A 16,258-nucleotide genomic window follows, 5' to 3' on the forward strand; every position below is an offset into this window, starting at 1 on the left:
CAGGACAGGCTCCAAAGCCACAGAGAAACCCTGTCTCGAAAAACCCAAAATAAATAAATAAAATAAATAAATAAATAAATGCCTAACTTAAAACATGCGGTGGCAAAGGGAAAGGAACACACACAATTGAAGACCCAGGTAAAGCAGCTGGATGGTTCTGAACAACAAAAAAAAGTCATTCCTCAACATCAAGAAACTGGTAGTTTAACACAGAATGTTGGGAAACCGGATAGAACAGGTGTCTGGTCCAGGAGGCGAGCTGTCCTCAGGACTGGGTTTAGAGGGACCTTGTTGAAAACGGCCTGAGATGAACAGTATGGCGGCCTCTGTGTCCCGCCCTCTCTCGCCTTGTTCATTCACTGACCTGAGAGGCTCCAGACTGAGGCATCTGTCGTGCTCCACGGCCCAAGTCCATGCTCTAAGTTCAAGATCAACTCAGGTTTGGTCATGCAGTGCCCTGCGAGTGAGGAACAATGCAGGGTTGTGACAAAGTGCTAATCAAGGCCACTGATGGGAGGCGATTAGAAAGTCTTCCTTCCTTCCTTTTTATTTATTTATTTTTGGGTGGACCGGAGACTAAACCTGTGGCCTAACACTAGGTAGGAAAGTCATTGTCAACTGAGCTACAGCCCTAGCTCTCAGTGATTTACACATTTTTATTAAAGTAGGTTTTCACTCACACTCTCCACTGATGGAAGTGTTGTCCCCAAGTGGCACTTAAGGATTTTAAGAAACCTCCCAGGGGAGATGGATGGTGGAACAGTGGGTAAAGCCCCTGTAATGGAAGTAAGAGGACCCGAGTTCAGTCCCCAGCAGTCATGTGAAAGCGCTGACTTAAGGAAACTCAATAGACAATTTGCTATAAAGGATAAATTAAAAAAGAAAAGTAGTCATAAAGAAAGACCCACCCAGAAGACTTGTAGGGGAAGAGCTCAAGTGATCAAAGAAAAAAAAACCCACAGCTGGAAGGAGAGAGAAACACAGAGACAAAGACTGGCCACCTTAAACAAAAGAGATTAAAGAATTGGGAAGGAGCCGGGCGGTGGTGGCGCACGCCTTTAATCCCAGCACTCGGGAGGCAGAGGCAGGCGAATCTCTGTGAGTTCGAGACCAGCCTGATCTACAAGAGCTAGTTCCAGGACAGGCTCCAAAACCATAGAGAAACCCTGTCTCGAAAAAAACAAAGAAAAAAAAGAATTGGGAAGAAGAGAAGACAGGGTCTAGAGAGTCTGCTCAGTAGTTACGAGCACATGCTGCCCTGATCACAACCATCTAAAGCTCCAGCTCCAATGCATCTAAGGCCCTCTTCTGGCCTTCAAAGACACCAGGCATACAAGTGGTGCACAGACATAAAAAAGGCAAAATATCCATACACACAAAATTTTTAAAAATAAAAGAATATATATGAGAACATAGTTCCTTTTTTTTTTTCCTTTTTCCAGACAGGGTTTCTCTGTATAACAGTCCTGGCTGTCCTAGAACTTGCTTTGTAGACCAGGCTGGCCTCAAACTCACAGAGATATGCCTGCTCTGCCTTTCAAGTGCTGGAATTAAAGGCGTGCACTACCACCACCACCCAGCAACATGGTCCTTTTAAGAAAATAAACATTCACATTATTTGTGTTTTAGAAGAAAAGAGAATGGTTATAAAAACATAGACAGGCATGTCCAATAGAACCTAAAAGAATTGGACCAACAAATCACTTACATCCAAACTAGAAGAACTCCAAGACAAAAGAATCCCAAAAACACAAGGAAGGAAGCCTACAGTTGCTTCTAAATGAGCACCTATTACAGGAACAGCCAAGTTTCCAATTCTAGCTATTACAATGACTTTGAATCCAGACAAAGACACAAGATCCAAATGACAGATCTGATATTTCCAACAAATAAAGATGAGGAGCATAACTACTACAAAAACGACCAAGGGAGCCTCATGCCAGAGACAACAGTACTTCCATATAGAAATGAACGAGCACAAAACACTCTGTACACAGTTAAGAATAAAACAAAACAAAACAAAATCCATGCATACTTAGTATGGATCAAAAATGCACTGCAGAGACCAGGTGGGCAGGTGCTGGTCAGTGGTCTGCTGTGCAATCAGCAGGGAAAGTCAAAGGGGAAGGAAAGGAGCTCGCTGGACACACTTTGCAGGGGACAAGCTCACTGGACACACTTTGCAGGGGACAAGCTCACTGGACACACTTTGCCATCCCCTACCTTTCCTCCTACTGAGACTGAGCAGAGAAGCCTTGCTCTGCAATGTGTTCCCTGCTACAAGACTCTCAACAAAGGATCCACGTAAACCTAGAGCTAAAACACATCTTCCCTCCCCCATGGCATCAGAGGGCTAGGGAGCTTCTCACTCAACAGAGGCTTCAGAACTTACATTCAGAAAAGAAGTATGTTCTCATGAATCAATTATTCTGCAAAACCTGGATATTGACATGCTATAGAAAGGGACCACTGTCTTGAGAACAAACAAACAAAGACTAGACTCTTTTCACACCATATGGAGAAATCAATTACCAATGGATCAGAGAATTACATGGAAGGTCTGGGACTCTAAAACTCGGAACAATAATGCAGATGGAGTCTTTCAATATATGCCAATCCAGTCAGCAGAAGCAAAGCCAACAAATGAGATTATATTAGACTAAATGTTATGTCTAAAATGAGAAAATACTATAAAATTATTTATTCAGCAAGTGATTAATTTCTAGACCATATAAAGGATCTCATTCACTAAACACAGAAAAGTAAAAGATCTCATTAAATCCGGACAAACAGTCTAAATTGATACTTCCCAAACATGATATACAAATACGTTTACAAGTAAAATTGAAAGAAATTTTCCCAAAATGCCTTACCACTGAATTATAGATTTAAAATAACATCAGTCACAGTGGCAGGCAAGCAGGCCATTCTGTTATCTGTACTATGGCTGTTATTTTGGGCTTGAAAAGACTGGCACCATCTTAAAACACAGGACAATCTTGGCACAAAGCCATGGCAATGAAATGAACAAAGATACGTAGCGTTATGGAGGGACCAGGATTGGTAGCATCCCCTTACCAGACTATCATGGATTTCTCTGTTGAGATTCCAGCCTGGGCACACTTTTGCCCACCTGTAGGTTGGTAAAACTGTAAGTAAAAACTAACTAAGGTTGGAGGCTTTTTCTGCTTCTGTTTTTTTTTATATCTGAGTCACATTTACTCACTAAATAAACCCAATAAGCTCATATATTCACCAAGCATTGATGAAATCTTTCTTTGTGTAATAAAACTCCATTCGTATTTGGAGCAAACACATTTTTCCTAAGTCTCTCCAGGAAAGTTACAGTGCGTAGATGAAATGAGTGAGGCACAAAATAAAAGTCCTCTGTGTTCTCATCAAACTTGCAAACTAAAGGTGGCCTCAAACAGACAGAAAAACAATAGGAACTATAGAGCAAGGGCAAGACACGGGGCATGGGGGAAGGGAAGAAGGTAAGCACTAGCAGGATATAGCAGGAAGGGGGAGGCCTAGCGTAAGTTCTACAATACTATTACTATTATACACATATGTACGGCACCAACTAAATATTCTAAAATGACATCAGAGAGATGTAAATACAACAATACAAACAAGCAAATCCAGGGCTGGTACACTATCAGTTATCACCAACCAGATTATCACACACGATGTGTGGTACAGAGCTACCCTGTTCTTCATCCATGTGTATCACTGCCACGCCAATTAAAATGTACAATATCAGATTAGCATTAAATGTAAGCAACAATTCTACAATTGGTACCTCTGAGAATTACGGGAGTCTGACTCACCCAAGGACACCAGGCTGCTGTAGGTCTCCAGCATCACGTCCCTGTAGAGGGTCCTCTGGGCAGCATCCAGGTCCTGCCACTCCTCCCAGGTGAAGTCCACAGCTACGTCCTCAAATGATACCAACATCTAGAATGACAAATTTGTCTTCAATTCAAGTTGTGCTCAGCCTTAGGAACAGAAAATGGGAACTGATTGTTTTATGTGTATATATGTCTTATCAGTGTCTTATAAAAATATAGCCTGTTTTGAATTCTGTATTATGATAGGAGAAAAAAATCAACACAAAAGTCTTATCTATGTGTTAATCTTGTGATTCAAAAAAAATATGACCAGAGCCTGGCGGTGGTGGCGCACGCCTTTAATCCCAGCACTCGGGAGGCAGAGGCAGGTGGATCTCTGTGAGTTCAAGACCAGCCTGGTCTACAGAGCTAGTTCCAGGACAGGCTCCAAAACCACAGAGAAACCCTGTCTCGAAAAACCAAAAAAAAAAAATATATGACCAGAAACTTTTCTAAGGAATTACAACAGAAACACAGATTCATAGAGGAATACATGTATACGCATGGTCTATATTATTATGAGCAAAAGACAGACATAGATACATGTAACCATTAAATCTGTAAAGGATGAACAAAACAATGCAAAGGAAGATGGGGCTGGGAGCACAGCGCTATGGTATAGTGCATGCGGAAGGCAGGACCGTGAGTTTAATTCCGAGAGCCTGGAGCAACTGTGGAATCCACATGGAATCATGTACACTGGTGTAGATGTTGGGGAAATTTGTCAGTACTTAAGGTTTCCTGAATATGTGTTAACCAAAAATTAATTCTGAATCAAGTGTGCATGGATCCAAGGGGTGTGTGGCAGTGCTCCCCCCCACCCCCGCACCACGTGATCTGGTGTAGCTGTTGTATGAGCACTCATCAGCTTCCTGCCATGATTCCACCACACACCTCCAGGGGAAACGACCAGAAAAGCTCTGGCTCACAGGTATGTTTTAAACTATGCTGCTTTTATTGTAAATACATTTTCCACTCCCACAGAGACATGACGGCTTAATTATAGAAAGATTTAACATTTTCCATACTCTTCATCTAAGCATCAGACTAGTATATATCTGAATTGCATTGTTAGAAACACAAGCCTTTCACGGCTTAGTATGCACCTTGCCTTCATCTTTAATTAAAATTGTATGTATACCAAAGAATCGTTTTAAAATAACTTCTTTATGGTTTCTCATCAGTAAACCTTTGAGCCATTTGTATACCTATATATCTAGGGTCACATAAAATATCTCAGATGAAAAGTGGTTATGCATACAAAATGTTTTAAAAGTCCTAAATAGTAGAAACTTGATTTTTCCTCTATACATGGACACAAACAATAAATATCTATACATATCTGAGGCCCTTCTGGAAGGGACATGATTGACAGACTTCTAAATTCTGTATAGTTTAGACAACAACCATATAAATGAGTTCAGAATGTCAGGGCATACACAAGCATGAGTTCTATATTGGGCCAGTATACTTTGTAATTAAAAAACAATTCCAGACCACTAACATCCCTCTGAAGGGAGAAAGACAGATACCTAAACTCTGCTATTTCATCCACCCAAGCCCATCTAGAGCACAGATAAAACATGGGAATTTTACACACAATGTGTGTTTCCACTGGCTTCATCCTAAGGGACCAGGGCAGAAGAGAAAGGGCAAACTCACAGAATTTCCTCCTGGAAGGTAACTTCAAACAAGGTTTGCTTGCTGCTGTTGCCAATAATCAAGCTTTTATCATACTTGCCCGCAGAAATGGACAGGGCAGAATGAACAGAAAGCTCTAGCAACCTGGCAGATCTTAGACCTTCCTGAGCCCAGGCCTTACTTACAGAAATCTATTCTGCTCTGACTACCTCAGCTTTAACAAAGCCACGTTGAGGGAATACAGGCGAAACTCCCCAGCTCTGGAGGAAAGGGACCCGGGCACATGCCAATCTCCCTGCAGCTCAGAGAGACTAATGATTCCTGAGGATCATGTCTCCCATGGTCTCCATTCCCTAGCGGTGTTACAGAAAAGGAGACAACACAGATGACTGAGATCTCTTTGGTGACTCTTGTGTGGACCTTGGACATGAATGCTGCAGATGACATGGTGGTGTCGCAGCGCCAAAGCACTGGACGTGCACACAAGGTCTGAGGGGACAGTCAATCAACAGGCAGTCTGGCAAGGGTTGAGTCTGCGGGAGGAGGAAGTACAAAGATTGTTTACATGGAATCAAGCCAATCTTCTCAGCTTTGCTCTTATGGAAAATGCCCGCAAGCAATTATAGCTTCAGTGCTGAGAAAAAGACAAAATACCGACTGTGTAAAACTGCACCAGGAAAAACAGGTACCTAATAGAAATGTGGGAAGAGGGACTTAATGCATGGGAATGTTTGCAGGGAGGAGAATCTTCGGACTTCGTCTCCAGACACAGGAAGTGCTAGACCTGATGGTCAGCATTCTGGATTTGATAGCTTGCTTCCTACACATATGGAAAGCCCAGGGGAAAGAGGTGAGCCATAGGGGAGAGGTGCGGCTACCCAAAAAACAAAGGATTACCAGACATGGGAAGAAGAAGTCCCTCGCTCTGCATTCTGTCAGGAAGCCAGAAACTTACAGACACCCAACACAATTTCCAAAAGAGATATCTTATCCTAATTATGCTTTAATCAATAATATATACGTCTTTATATGCCAAGGAGTGGTGTAACTGGGTCATACGGGAGATCTGATTTTAGCTTTTGGAGAATTCACCTGGTTACACCAGTTTGCATCCCACTCATAGTGGATTAGGGTCCCATTCTCTGCATCCCAGCCAGCATTTGCTGTCCGTTGTTCGCTTGGTCTGGAATGAGATAAAATCTAATACTAGTATTAAATAGCATGCCCCTAAGTGTTAAGGATGGTGAACGGTTTTTGAGATATTCCTACATGTTTCTATTTCTCTTTTTGAAAACTTTCCTCAGATGCATTTTTCTCTTTGATTTTGAGAATTTTGTATAGTATGGATATAAATCATTGTCAATCATTGGCCTTGGCTCCTGGGAAACACTGAAAAGCTCACTTCCTACAACTACATCCTACAGGGCACTACCTCACTTTCTTTCAACAGTTTCAGAGCTCCAGGCTCCTCATGGACCCCTCTGATCTACTGAGAGTTGATTTCCATGCAGGGTGGTAGATAAGGGGTTATTTTATTCTTCGTTATATAGACATCCAGTTTTCCCAGCATCATTTATCGAAGATGCTGTCTTTTCTCCAATGCATTTTTGGGGCATCTTTGACAAACTAAGATGCCTATAACTAGATGCACTCATGTCTGGATCTTATGACAGTGCCATGTTGTTTTCATCACCATTGCTCTGTAACATAGCCTGAAATCAGGTGTAACCGTCCTTCCAGCTCTGTTCCTTTGCTTTGGATTGCTTTGCCTAGCTAGGACTTTTTTGGTTCTGTGTGAATTTCAGAATTATCTATTTATTTTTGTGCACATGTATGTGTGTGTATATGTGGGCATGGAGAATACTATAGGAATTTTGACGGAGATTTGCTGAACCTATAAACCGCTTTGGTAGAACAGTCTGTTGTAATAAATATGCTGGTCTGCCCTGTCACCTGTCCCTTTAAGAGACAAGCCCCACCCACTCCCAATCTCCCCCTTCCTGCCAAGCACATCTATTGATCTACTGCCTCCTCTCCATCTCTCTCTCCTTCCCTCTCTCTCCTTCGTCCCTCTTCTGAAGAGGCAGTCTCTGCCTCTTCCTCTCCCTCCCCTTCCTTCCTTTCTTTCTCTGTCTCTCTCTCCCCTTTATAACTCCTTACCCTTATACCTTATACCCTTCCCAATCCCACTAAATAAACTCTATACTTAGGCTTCTCTCTGCATGGCTTATCCATCTCCTGCCCGCCAGGGGACCTGCCAGGGTCACCTGCGTCATGAATGATAACACAGTCATTTTCACAACTTCAATTCTACCAATCCAGGTTTTTCCATTTTCTAGTGAGTTCTTCAATGTCTTTCTTCAGAGATTTTGTTAAAGATTTCATTATAGACATCTTCTACTTCCTTGGTTAGGGTTATTACTAGATATTTTATATCTTTTGAGGCTATTGTAAATGGGAGTGCTTCCATTTTCTCCTTCTTGGACTCTCTGTGGTTGGTATATAGAATCTACTGTGTTTTTTTAAGCATAATTTCTTTATTGATTCTTGGGAATTTCATATTATGTACCCTAAGTCCAGTCACTCTCCAGCCCCCATATCCTTCCTTCTCCCATGCAGTGCCCTCCCAAAAGAAAATTTAAAACAAAACAAAACAAACAAACAAACAAAAATACAAGAACAAAGCAAAACAAAAACCTGCTCAGTTCTCTAGCGTTTCCACCCTCCCATGGCTCTTCATACATCCCGGTGGCACTGGCAGAGGTGCACCACACAGTCTGCCCTTTGTCCAGTCAGCTTTACTAGCAAATGCTCATTGCAACGAGTCACTGGTCTGGTTCAAGGACCCTGGTTTCTGGTGTCAGCCAATGATTTTCAAGAGGTTGGACCAGGTTAGGGTGTGACCTTTTGGGTACCTGGAGAAAAGCTGCCTGCCTGCCCAGGGCTCTTTCTGTGTTTCCCAGCACTATACAACTGAGGTTGGACTTCTAGTTCCTGTTTCATACGTTTGCCCCTTATAATAAAGTAAATATAATTGGTTTATCTTGGCGTTAGCCTGGATTTCTTCAACCCATGTCATTCAACAGTTGGTGCCCAAGGTGGGGCTTGGGGGATTTGGGACCCCTGCCGCCAGACTCCGCAGGGTGTATCTGGGTATTTGGGCACTGACTCTTCTCACCCGTGGCTTCAGCCAGCCACTGCCAGGCCACGTAGCACCCCGCGCTGCAGCTCTGCAGCAGCAGTCTCTGGCCTGGGTGCCCTCTTGGAGCCCTTCTGGGTCCAGCTTCCCTGGCACCCTGAGGAAGTGCAGGTGAGGCGTGGGCTTCCCCGGGTGTTGCTCCTTTGCTGTTCCTGCTGCTGCAGTCCAGTCAGGGATTTCCGCGGGGCACAAAGTCTGTTACTTTACTGAATAATCGCTTTTAATTTAAGCATATCTTTCAGTATCTAACACGCTAAAAGCAATTCGAACTGTTCAAGCCAGCCACAGAATTACAGCTGCGACACCTACTGTCCAGTAACGGTTATTGAACCTACTCCAACTCATTACAGGTGAGATTTGTAAGGTCAAATTTGTAATTTATAAAGTCAAGATGACAGATAATTTAATGATGCAAGAGGTCAACAGCTTTTTTACTTATACCATGAATAGCATCATGCAAGGCTTACGTGATTTCCCTTCTACATCACTATATTTAATTCTAGGAATTAGCTTTGCCTTCCATATTTTCTCCTTAAAAAATGGCTTGCTAATAGAGCCAAGAATGAGGCACTTTTAGAAATGATATAGTCATTACAGACTGATAATGACAAGCTAAAAGGGAAAGTTATTAGCACTCTAAAAAAGGCCATGACCAATTTGACGGATAAAACCCAGTCAGTGACAGAGGGTGCTGAGACATTGTCTGAGAGAATTCGTGCTGTCACATGTATTCATCGAAATCTATTGACAGTTATAATAGATTGACAAGAGTGTTTCTTCAGGAAGGTAATATGTGCGCCATAAAAATTACATCCAAGGATGACATTATCTTTACTGAACAGACTTCATTCCTTGGAATCCTCAGTGAGGACATTAGAACAGAACACCAGACAGGAGATCCAGACTTTACAAAAGGCAGTGGTAAAAAGGTTTAAAAAGATTGAAAAATTTATCAAATTTGATGACCAGGGACAAAAGGTACAAAGACAAAATTTAGCCTCATCAATACATACCACGCTCTGGGATATCTTACCCAGAGTTCTAACTGCCTATCCAGTGATCTCCTCGGAAGGACCATCTGACACCAAGTACCTAAGGCAGTCAAAAAATATACATGGGAACCCATACATAAAAGTGATCTAAAGAAATTAAACAAACAATGGTTAATTATGGCCCACATTCACCGTTTGTTAGGGAAATGGTCAAAACATGGGCTTCAAGCAATAAGGCAACCCCACAAGATTGGCTTCAATTAATCTCGGCGGTCCTAGTAGACCGCAGCTTCTTTGGAAATGTTACTGCAGAGAAGAAGCAAAAATTTTAGAACAACAGGGAAAAGCAAAATGACTTACTATTTCCCAAGATCAAATTCTGGGCGAGGGACTTTACTCTGATCATCAGGACCAGGCTCTTTATGACGAACACACCTTATCCCTATGTAGCACAGCAGCTTTAAATGCTTTGGACAGGATTCAGAAACCAGAAAAGAGAATTAAATCATATATCAGGGTTAAACAGGGCCAAAAAGAACCCTTTAGTGACTTTTTACAAAGATTAACTAAAGGCTATACAAGTAGGAGTAGCAGACCCAGAAGTTAGATGTGTATTCATTGAATCTTTGGCTTTTGAAAATGCCAACTTAAAATGCAAAAAGATTCTTGGGCCTTTAAAGGTTAGATCAGCACCAAGAGATAAATGAATCTTACATACGATAAATGTTGAGACATTTGACTATAGTACCGAAGCTTGGGTAGGAGAAGCAATTTCCAACAGTATGAGGAGACGGCAAAATGCCTAAGGTTTTAACTGTGGTAGAATAGGACATCTGAAAAGGGATTGTAGACAAAAAATTTCTAGAAATAACATCTCCTCTGGAAATGGCAAGAATAGGAGGACTCAGCCTTCAGGTGTATGTAGAAGGTGTGGCAAAGGCCGACATTAAACCAGTGAGTGCAGGTTGACAAAAGACAGACAAGACAACCCAATACCATCAGAAAACTCCTTTGGGGGGCCTCTTGCAGGCCCCCACGTGGAACGTGATCCAATCATTTCCAGTTACTGTGGAAAACATGTCTCATCAAAAAAATTTTAGGGGGCTGGAAGATGGCTCAGAGGTTAAGAGCACTGGCTGCTCTTCCAGAGGTTCTGAGTTCAATTTCCAGCAACCACATGGTGGCTCACAACCATCTGTAATGAGATCTGGCGCCCTCCTCTGGCGTGCGGGCATACATCGAGGTAGAATGTTGTATACATAATAAATAAATAAATCAAAAAAAAAGAGAATAAGCCTAGGCTTATTAAAAAAAAAATTTAGGGGCGGAAGGAGGGGGAGGGAAATGGGAGGCTGGGAGGAGGCGGAAAATTTTTTTTCAATAAAAAATTAAAAAAACAAAAAAAAAAATAAAAAATTTTTTAAAATCCAATGCCTACTGTAAAAAATTATACTGGTCTGGATGATAAAATAGACATAAAAATGAACCAAAAAAGAGGAAAAACTGAATAGGATAATAGGTAATTTAGCGTGAACTTATTCATACTACTACCAATAATAGTGGGTATTAGAATGAATACTTGTGAGCTATTCTTTATGGACAATTTACACTGGTATAGATTCTTGTATATTGATACAAGTTCAAATTATCTTGTTATTTGTTTACAATATTTGTATACCTATGAAAAGTTATTTTGTCAGATTGTATGCATGCATGTTTCTACCTCTGTTTAAGACATTTTGTATATTGATACAATTTTTAGGATATATTTATCATATTGTATTATATAGTCCTACCTCTCTGATCAAGATACTTATACATTGTTTACATTTTGAGATCACTGTCCTCATTTACTTCATAGTTGTTTTGCAGATTATTTAATATTCTGATATGAAGTCTTAGTCTTTAAGTATACAGGTATTAAGTATTATAGGTCAATAGTTATTCATGTATGTTATACATATAGTCAGATTAATTAGGTTCTTTAGATACAGAGTGATTGTATTCTGCCTAGATAGCTAATCTTCAACCACTTCAAGGATCTGTAGATCATGGCATTTAAATAACTTAGAATTCTGTTGACATGAGACACGGTTGTTCCTGACAGTACCGATCTATTCCTGAGAGAATGTTGAGCACTGAAGACACTCCACTTGGCGTTTGTTTTCTTCTTGGCACAACTGGCCTTTGGGCAAGGAACTGCCTATGCCTTGACCACTGACAAAGTACATGGTGTCTGGACTGAATAAACAGAACACACTCACAAAAAAGACTGCCAAACCTTGCCAAGACAGTACAAAACGGTTCTGAAAATTTTCCTGCTTCTAAAAATGGTATGTCAGTTATGCTAGGCCTTAGTCAAAGTTGATTGCTTCAACATTGCAAATGAAACTCTGAGTGATCGCTCAGGTAGCCAGTTGTCTCTGTCATATACTACACGCTTTGGAAGCTGCTTGATTACACTTCCTGCCTACTCAAGTAATAGCTCCCTTCTCAGGCCTTCGATGGGGTTAAAGATTAGATAGTCATAGTTACTGTACTCTTATGATCTAGCCAAGCCATTTCCAATGCAAGACTTAGACTCTTTAGGATAAAATGTTTATTAAAACATTTAGCATGTGTTCCTTGCTTAATATTGTTTATGTTGGTTATAATCCTAATTTTATACTTGATATCTGTTCCTAGTATATATGTTTTTTAAAGATTTATTTATTCATTTATTTATGCAGTATCCTGCCTGTAGGCCAGAAGAGGGCACCAGATCTCATTATAGATGGTTGTGAGCCACTACGTGGTTGTTGGGAATTGAACTCAGGACCCTGGAAGAGCAGTCAGTGCTCTTAACAGCTGAGCCATCTCTCCAGCCCCCTATAGCTTTGTATTGGCTTTATTTATTTATTTATTTTGGATTTTTTTCGAGACAGGGTTCCTCTGTAGTTTTTGGTGCCTGTCCTGGAACTAGCTCTTGTAGACCAGGCTGGTCTCGAACTCACAGAGATCCGCCTGCCTCTGCCTCCCGAGTGCTGAGATTAAAGGCGTGCGCCACTACCGCCCAGCTTTTGTATTGGGTTTAAAACTCTCTTATTTATACAAAAGGGGGAAGTGATAGGGAATCTCTGTCAGTCACTGATTTTCAAGAGGTTGGACCAGGTTAGGGGAGTGACCTTTCTGGTACCTAAAGAAAAGCTGCTGGTGCCCAGGGCTTTCTCTCTCTCTTTCTCTCTCTCTGTGGTTTCTATGCTACACAACTGAGGTTGGACTTCTGGTTCCTGTTTCATGAGTTTTCCACTTATAATAAGAAAATATAATTTGTTTATCTTGGAGTTAGCCTGGGTTTCTTCAAGCTGTGCCATTCAACACACCATCCTCACTGGATCCTCACTGGAACTCCTCTGGGATATCCTGTGGCTGCCCCCAGACATGGAGATGCTGCAGATCTACAGGGCCAGTTCCTTCACAAACTCTACCGGGTTCTGGATGTAGTAGATGTTAGGGTGTGCCAACTCAAGGCTATGACCTGGGTGGTAGCTGAGCTGGTCAGTCGGGCCACTGGGGCAGCCTTCCTTAGATGAGGGGGAGAGTCAGATCTACACTCATGCCAGCAAGGTAGGTTGTCCCTCGCCTGTGGTGAGGGATGGAGCTATCTCTCCCAGCTTTCCCAGGGCCAGCAAAGGGTGGGGCTGGCTCAGCATGGCCTCTGATTTCATCATGCATGGTTCTTATAATCCTCTGAGATGACACAGGCCACAGACATCAGCACAGACCCCAGCTGCAGCTGGACCTCAGAACCTACACATGGCCCTCAGCAAGCAGCTGGGGCCCAGATGACACCAAGGCCCGAGGTGGCAGCACAGGCAACCCAGATCTATATGGCCCCTGCTGGAGCATGGACCCCAGACTCCAACCTTGGGGCTCTGCGTGGCCCTGGTGGCAACGTGGGACATGGACTTCAACATAGACCCAAGTTGTGAAAGGACCACGGACCCAGGCATGGTCCTTGGCAGTCACCTGGGTCTGCATGTCACCATGGTCTCAAATGGAGGCCATTGGCACTGCTGCTGAGGGCCATGGAAGTCACTGGTTTTTAAGTTGGTTTTGATGTCAGGTGGCGGTGGTGCATGCCTTTAATCCCAGCACTCTGGAGGCAAAGGCAGGTGGATCTCTGTGAGTTCGAGACCAGCCTGGTCTACAAGAGCTAGTTCCAGGACAGGCTCCAAAGCTACAGAGAAACCCTGTCTTGAAAAACCAAAAAAAAAAAAAAAAGAATAAAGGCTCTTTGCTTTTCCATACTGGACTTGGTCTCCTAGGTGGTTTTGGGGAGACTCCATAATTTGGGCATAACACTGTGATCAGGTCATGTAAGCTGAAATAAACCCTTTTCCTCCAGGTTGCCTTGGTAATGTTTTTTCAGCACAGCAGTAGAAACCCTGACGAAGACAGGCATTCACCAGGAGAGCTTGGCAGACAGGCTGTGTGGCAAGGCTAGGTCTAAGGACTGGGGATGGCAAAAGCAGAGGAGGTTCCAGGGATTCACCAGCTGAGAAGGCACACACATATGTGCTCTGGACTAGGCTTTTATTGGTTAATGAATAAAGAAACTGCCTTGGCCTGTTGATAGGGCAGAGTAGAACTAGGTGAGAAAACTAAACTGAATGCTGGGAGAAAGGAGGCGGAGTCAGTGAGAAGCCACATAGCTCCACCAGAGACAGACGCAGGACAGAAACTTGCTGGTGAGCCACAGCCATGTAGCGATACACAAATTAATAGAAATGGGTTAATTTAAGATATATGAGCTAGAAATATGTGTAAGCTAATAGGCCAAGCAGTGTTGTAATTAATACAGTTTCTGTGTGATTATTTCAGGTCTGGGCAGTCAAGAACAAACAAGTGGCCTCCCTACAACAACCTGTGTTTCCAAGCCAAGGTCAGTCACTTGGTGTCTCCTCTGTGAAGTTAGAGAAAAGTATATAAACCAATATATATTTTTCTTTTCTTTCTTTTTTTTTTTTTTTGGGTTTTTCGAGACAGGGTTTCTCTGTAGCTTTGGTGCCTGTCCTGGAACTAGCTCTTGTAGACCAGGCTAGCCTCGAACTCCCAGAGATCCGCCTGCCTCTGCCCCCGAGTGCTGGGATTAAAGGCGTGTGCCACCACCGCCCGGCTAACATATATTTTTCTACCTAAGTTTTAAAACATTTTTAATTCTTCAAAAATTGCATAGATGAAGACAATAGGTTTTTTTGTTTGTTTGTTTTTGGTTTTCTTTTTGGTTTTGGAGACAGAGTTTCTCTGTTCAACTGTTTAACAGTCCTGGCTGTCTTGGAACTTGCTTTGTAAACCAGGATGGCCTTGAACTCACTGAGATCTGCCTGTCTCTGCCTTCCAAGTGCTGGGATTAAAGGTGTCCACCACCAGTCTAGACAATGTGTTTTATTTATCCACACTCAGCCCACCCCTTCTTCTTCCTGGAACACTCCATCCCAACTTCACATCCTTCTTTTCCTTAAATAACCCACTGAATCCCAGTGTGCATGGAGGTGGGGCCATCCCCTGGAGCATGGGGTTACCTACCAGGGGTCCCACCCAAAGAAAACCGATTTGCAAAATGTGTTTATTCATTAAACCATGATGTAAATTATATCTTTGGTGTAATGTAAATAAGAAGCCCACAGACCGATCAGGCCTGTGTTCCTTGCCAGAGATGTGTCACAGACTCACCATTTCCGGTTCCAGGACACCCAGTGTCCTCACTGTGGTTCTCTAGGGAGCAGCATGTCACCAGGAAACATGGCAGTAGAGCCTCTTGATCAAGATGAACCTGAAGACAGATCACAAGATGGTTTGTTCAGAGACAAAGACTGGACATTCCTCACCTTAGAGCCGGGCCAGACAGGGTTTTGTTTCTCACCCCCTCGGACTCTGAGTAACAGCAGGTGGCACAAAGCCTAGGGAAATGGAGCCAGAAGGCAGACCTTCCTGCTCAGGACAGCCTGCAGCTATCACTGTAGCCCAATTAGAGGCTGGCCTTGAATTATTAGCCTTTCTTATGCTTCCCAGGCTTGAGACTATGGACTCCCGAGCACTGCACCTCCGTTAAGGCTCACCTTGAAACAGAACAAATTGTCATTCTGAGATACTAAGGAATGCAAACATTTAATATTTCATAACTTCTAGAAAACTCTCATGTTCTTCCAAGGGCAATTCTTCCTTCCCACAGAGTCAAGTGAACACTGTGACTTTTAAATCAAATTTTTTGTTTGGTTGTACAACTACCCACTACTGTTGTTCTTTTGGAAAACTACAACTCCCATGCTCCCCCTGGACTACGGATACCTGTGCGCACCCCAGATACCTCTGTGCTCCCCGTTTAAAAGGCAGGGCCACACGAGGCCCCCTCCCCTCGTCCTGCCTTTTCCTCGTGTGTCCCACATCCTTCGTCCTTTTGTGTTTCCCTCCTCCATTAAAGTGGACCCACGGGGGAGCCGCCGTGTCGTGTCTGTGTTTGTTCCGCCGTGCGTGTCTGTCCTGTGCCCCGTGTT

General features: G+C 42.8%; 1 protein-coding gene across 1 annotated transcript in view; it reads right to left on the reverse strand.

Annotated features, from left to right (window-relative positions):
- Window positions 1-16,258, reverse strand: part of LOC101986249 (zinc finger protein 420-like) — a 74,469-nt gene that overhangs the window by 34,873 nt on the left and 23,338 nt on the right. Inside the window, exons 4-6 of the mRNA XM_026779126.1 lie at window positions 15,438-15,537; window positions 3,831-3,957; window positions 365-457 (exon numbers count right to left, since the gene is read on the reverse strand). Of these exons, the coding sequence (XP_026634927.1) occupies window positions 365-457; window positions 3,831-3,957; window positions 15,438-15,440 (223 nt within the window). The 5' untranslated portion in view covers window positions 15,441-15,537. The remainder of the gene's footprint in view (window positions 1-364; window positions 458-3,830; window positions 3,958-15,437; window positions 15,538-16,258) is intronic.

The sequence above is a fragment of the Microtus ochrogaster genome, chromosome 5 (genome assembly GCF_000317375.1).
Source record: "Microtus ochrogaster isolate Prairie Vole_2 chromosome 5, MicOch1.0, whole genome shotgun sequence".
NCBI lineage: Eukaryota > Metazoa > Chordata > Mammalia > Rodentia > Cricetidae > Microtus > Microtus ochrogaster.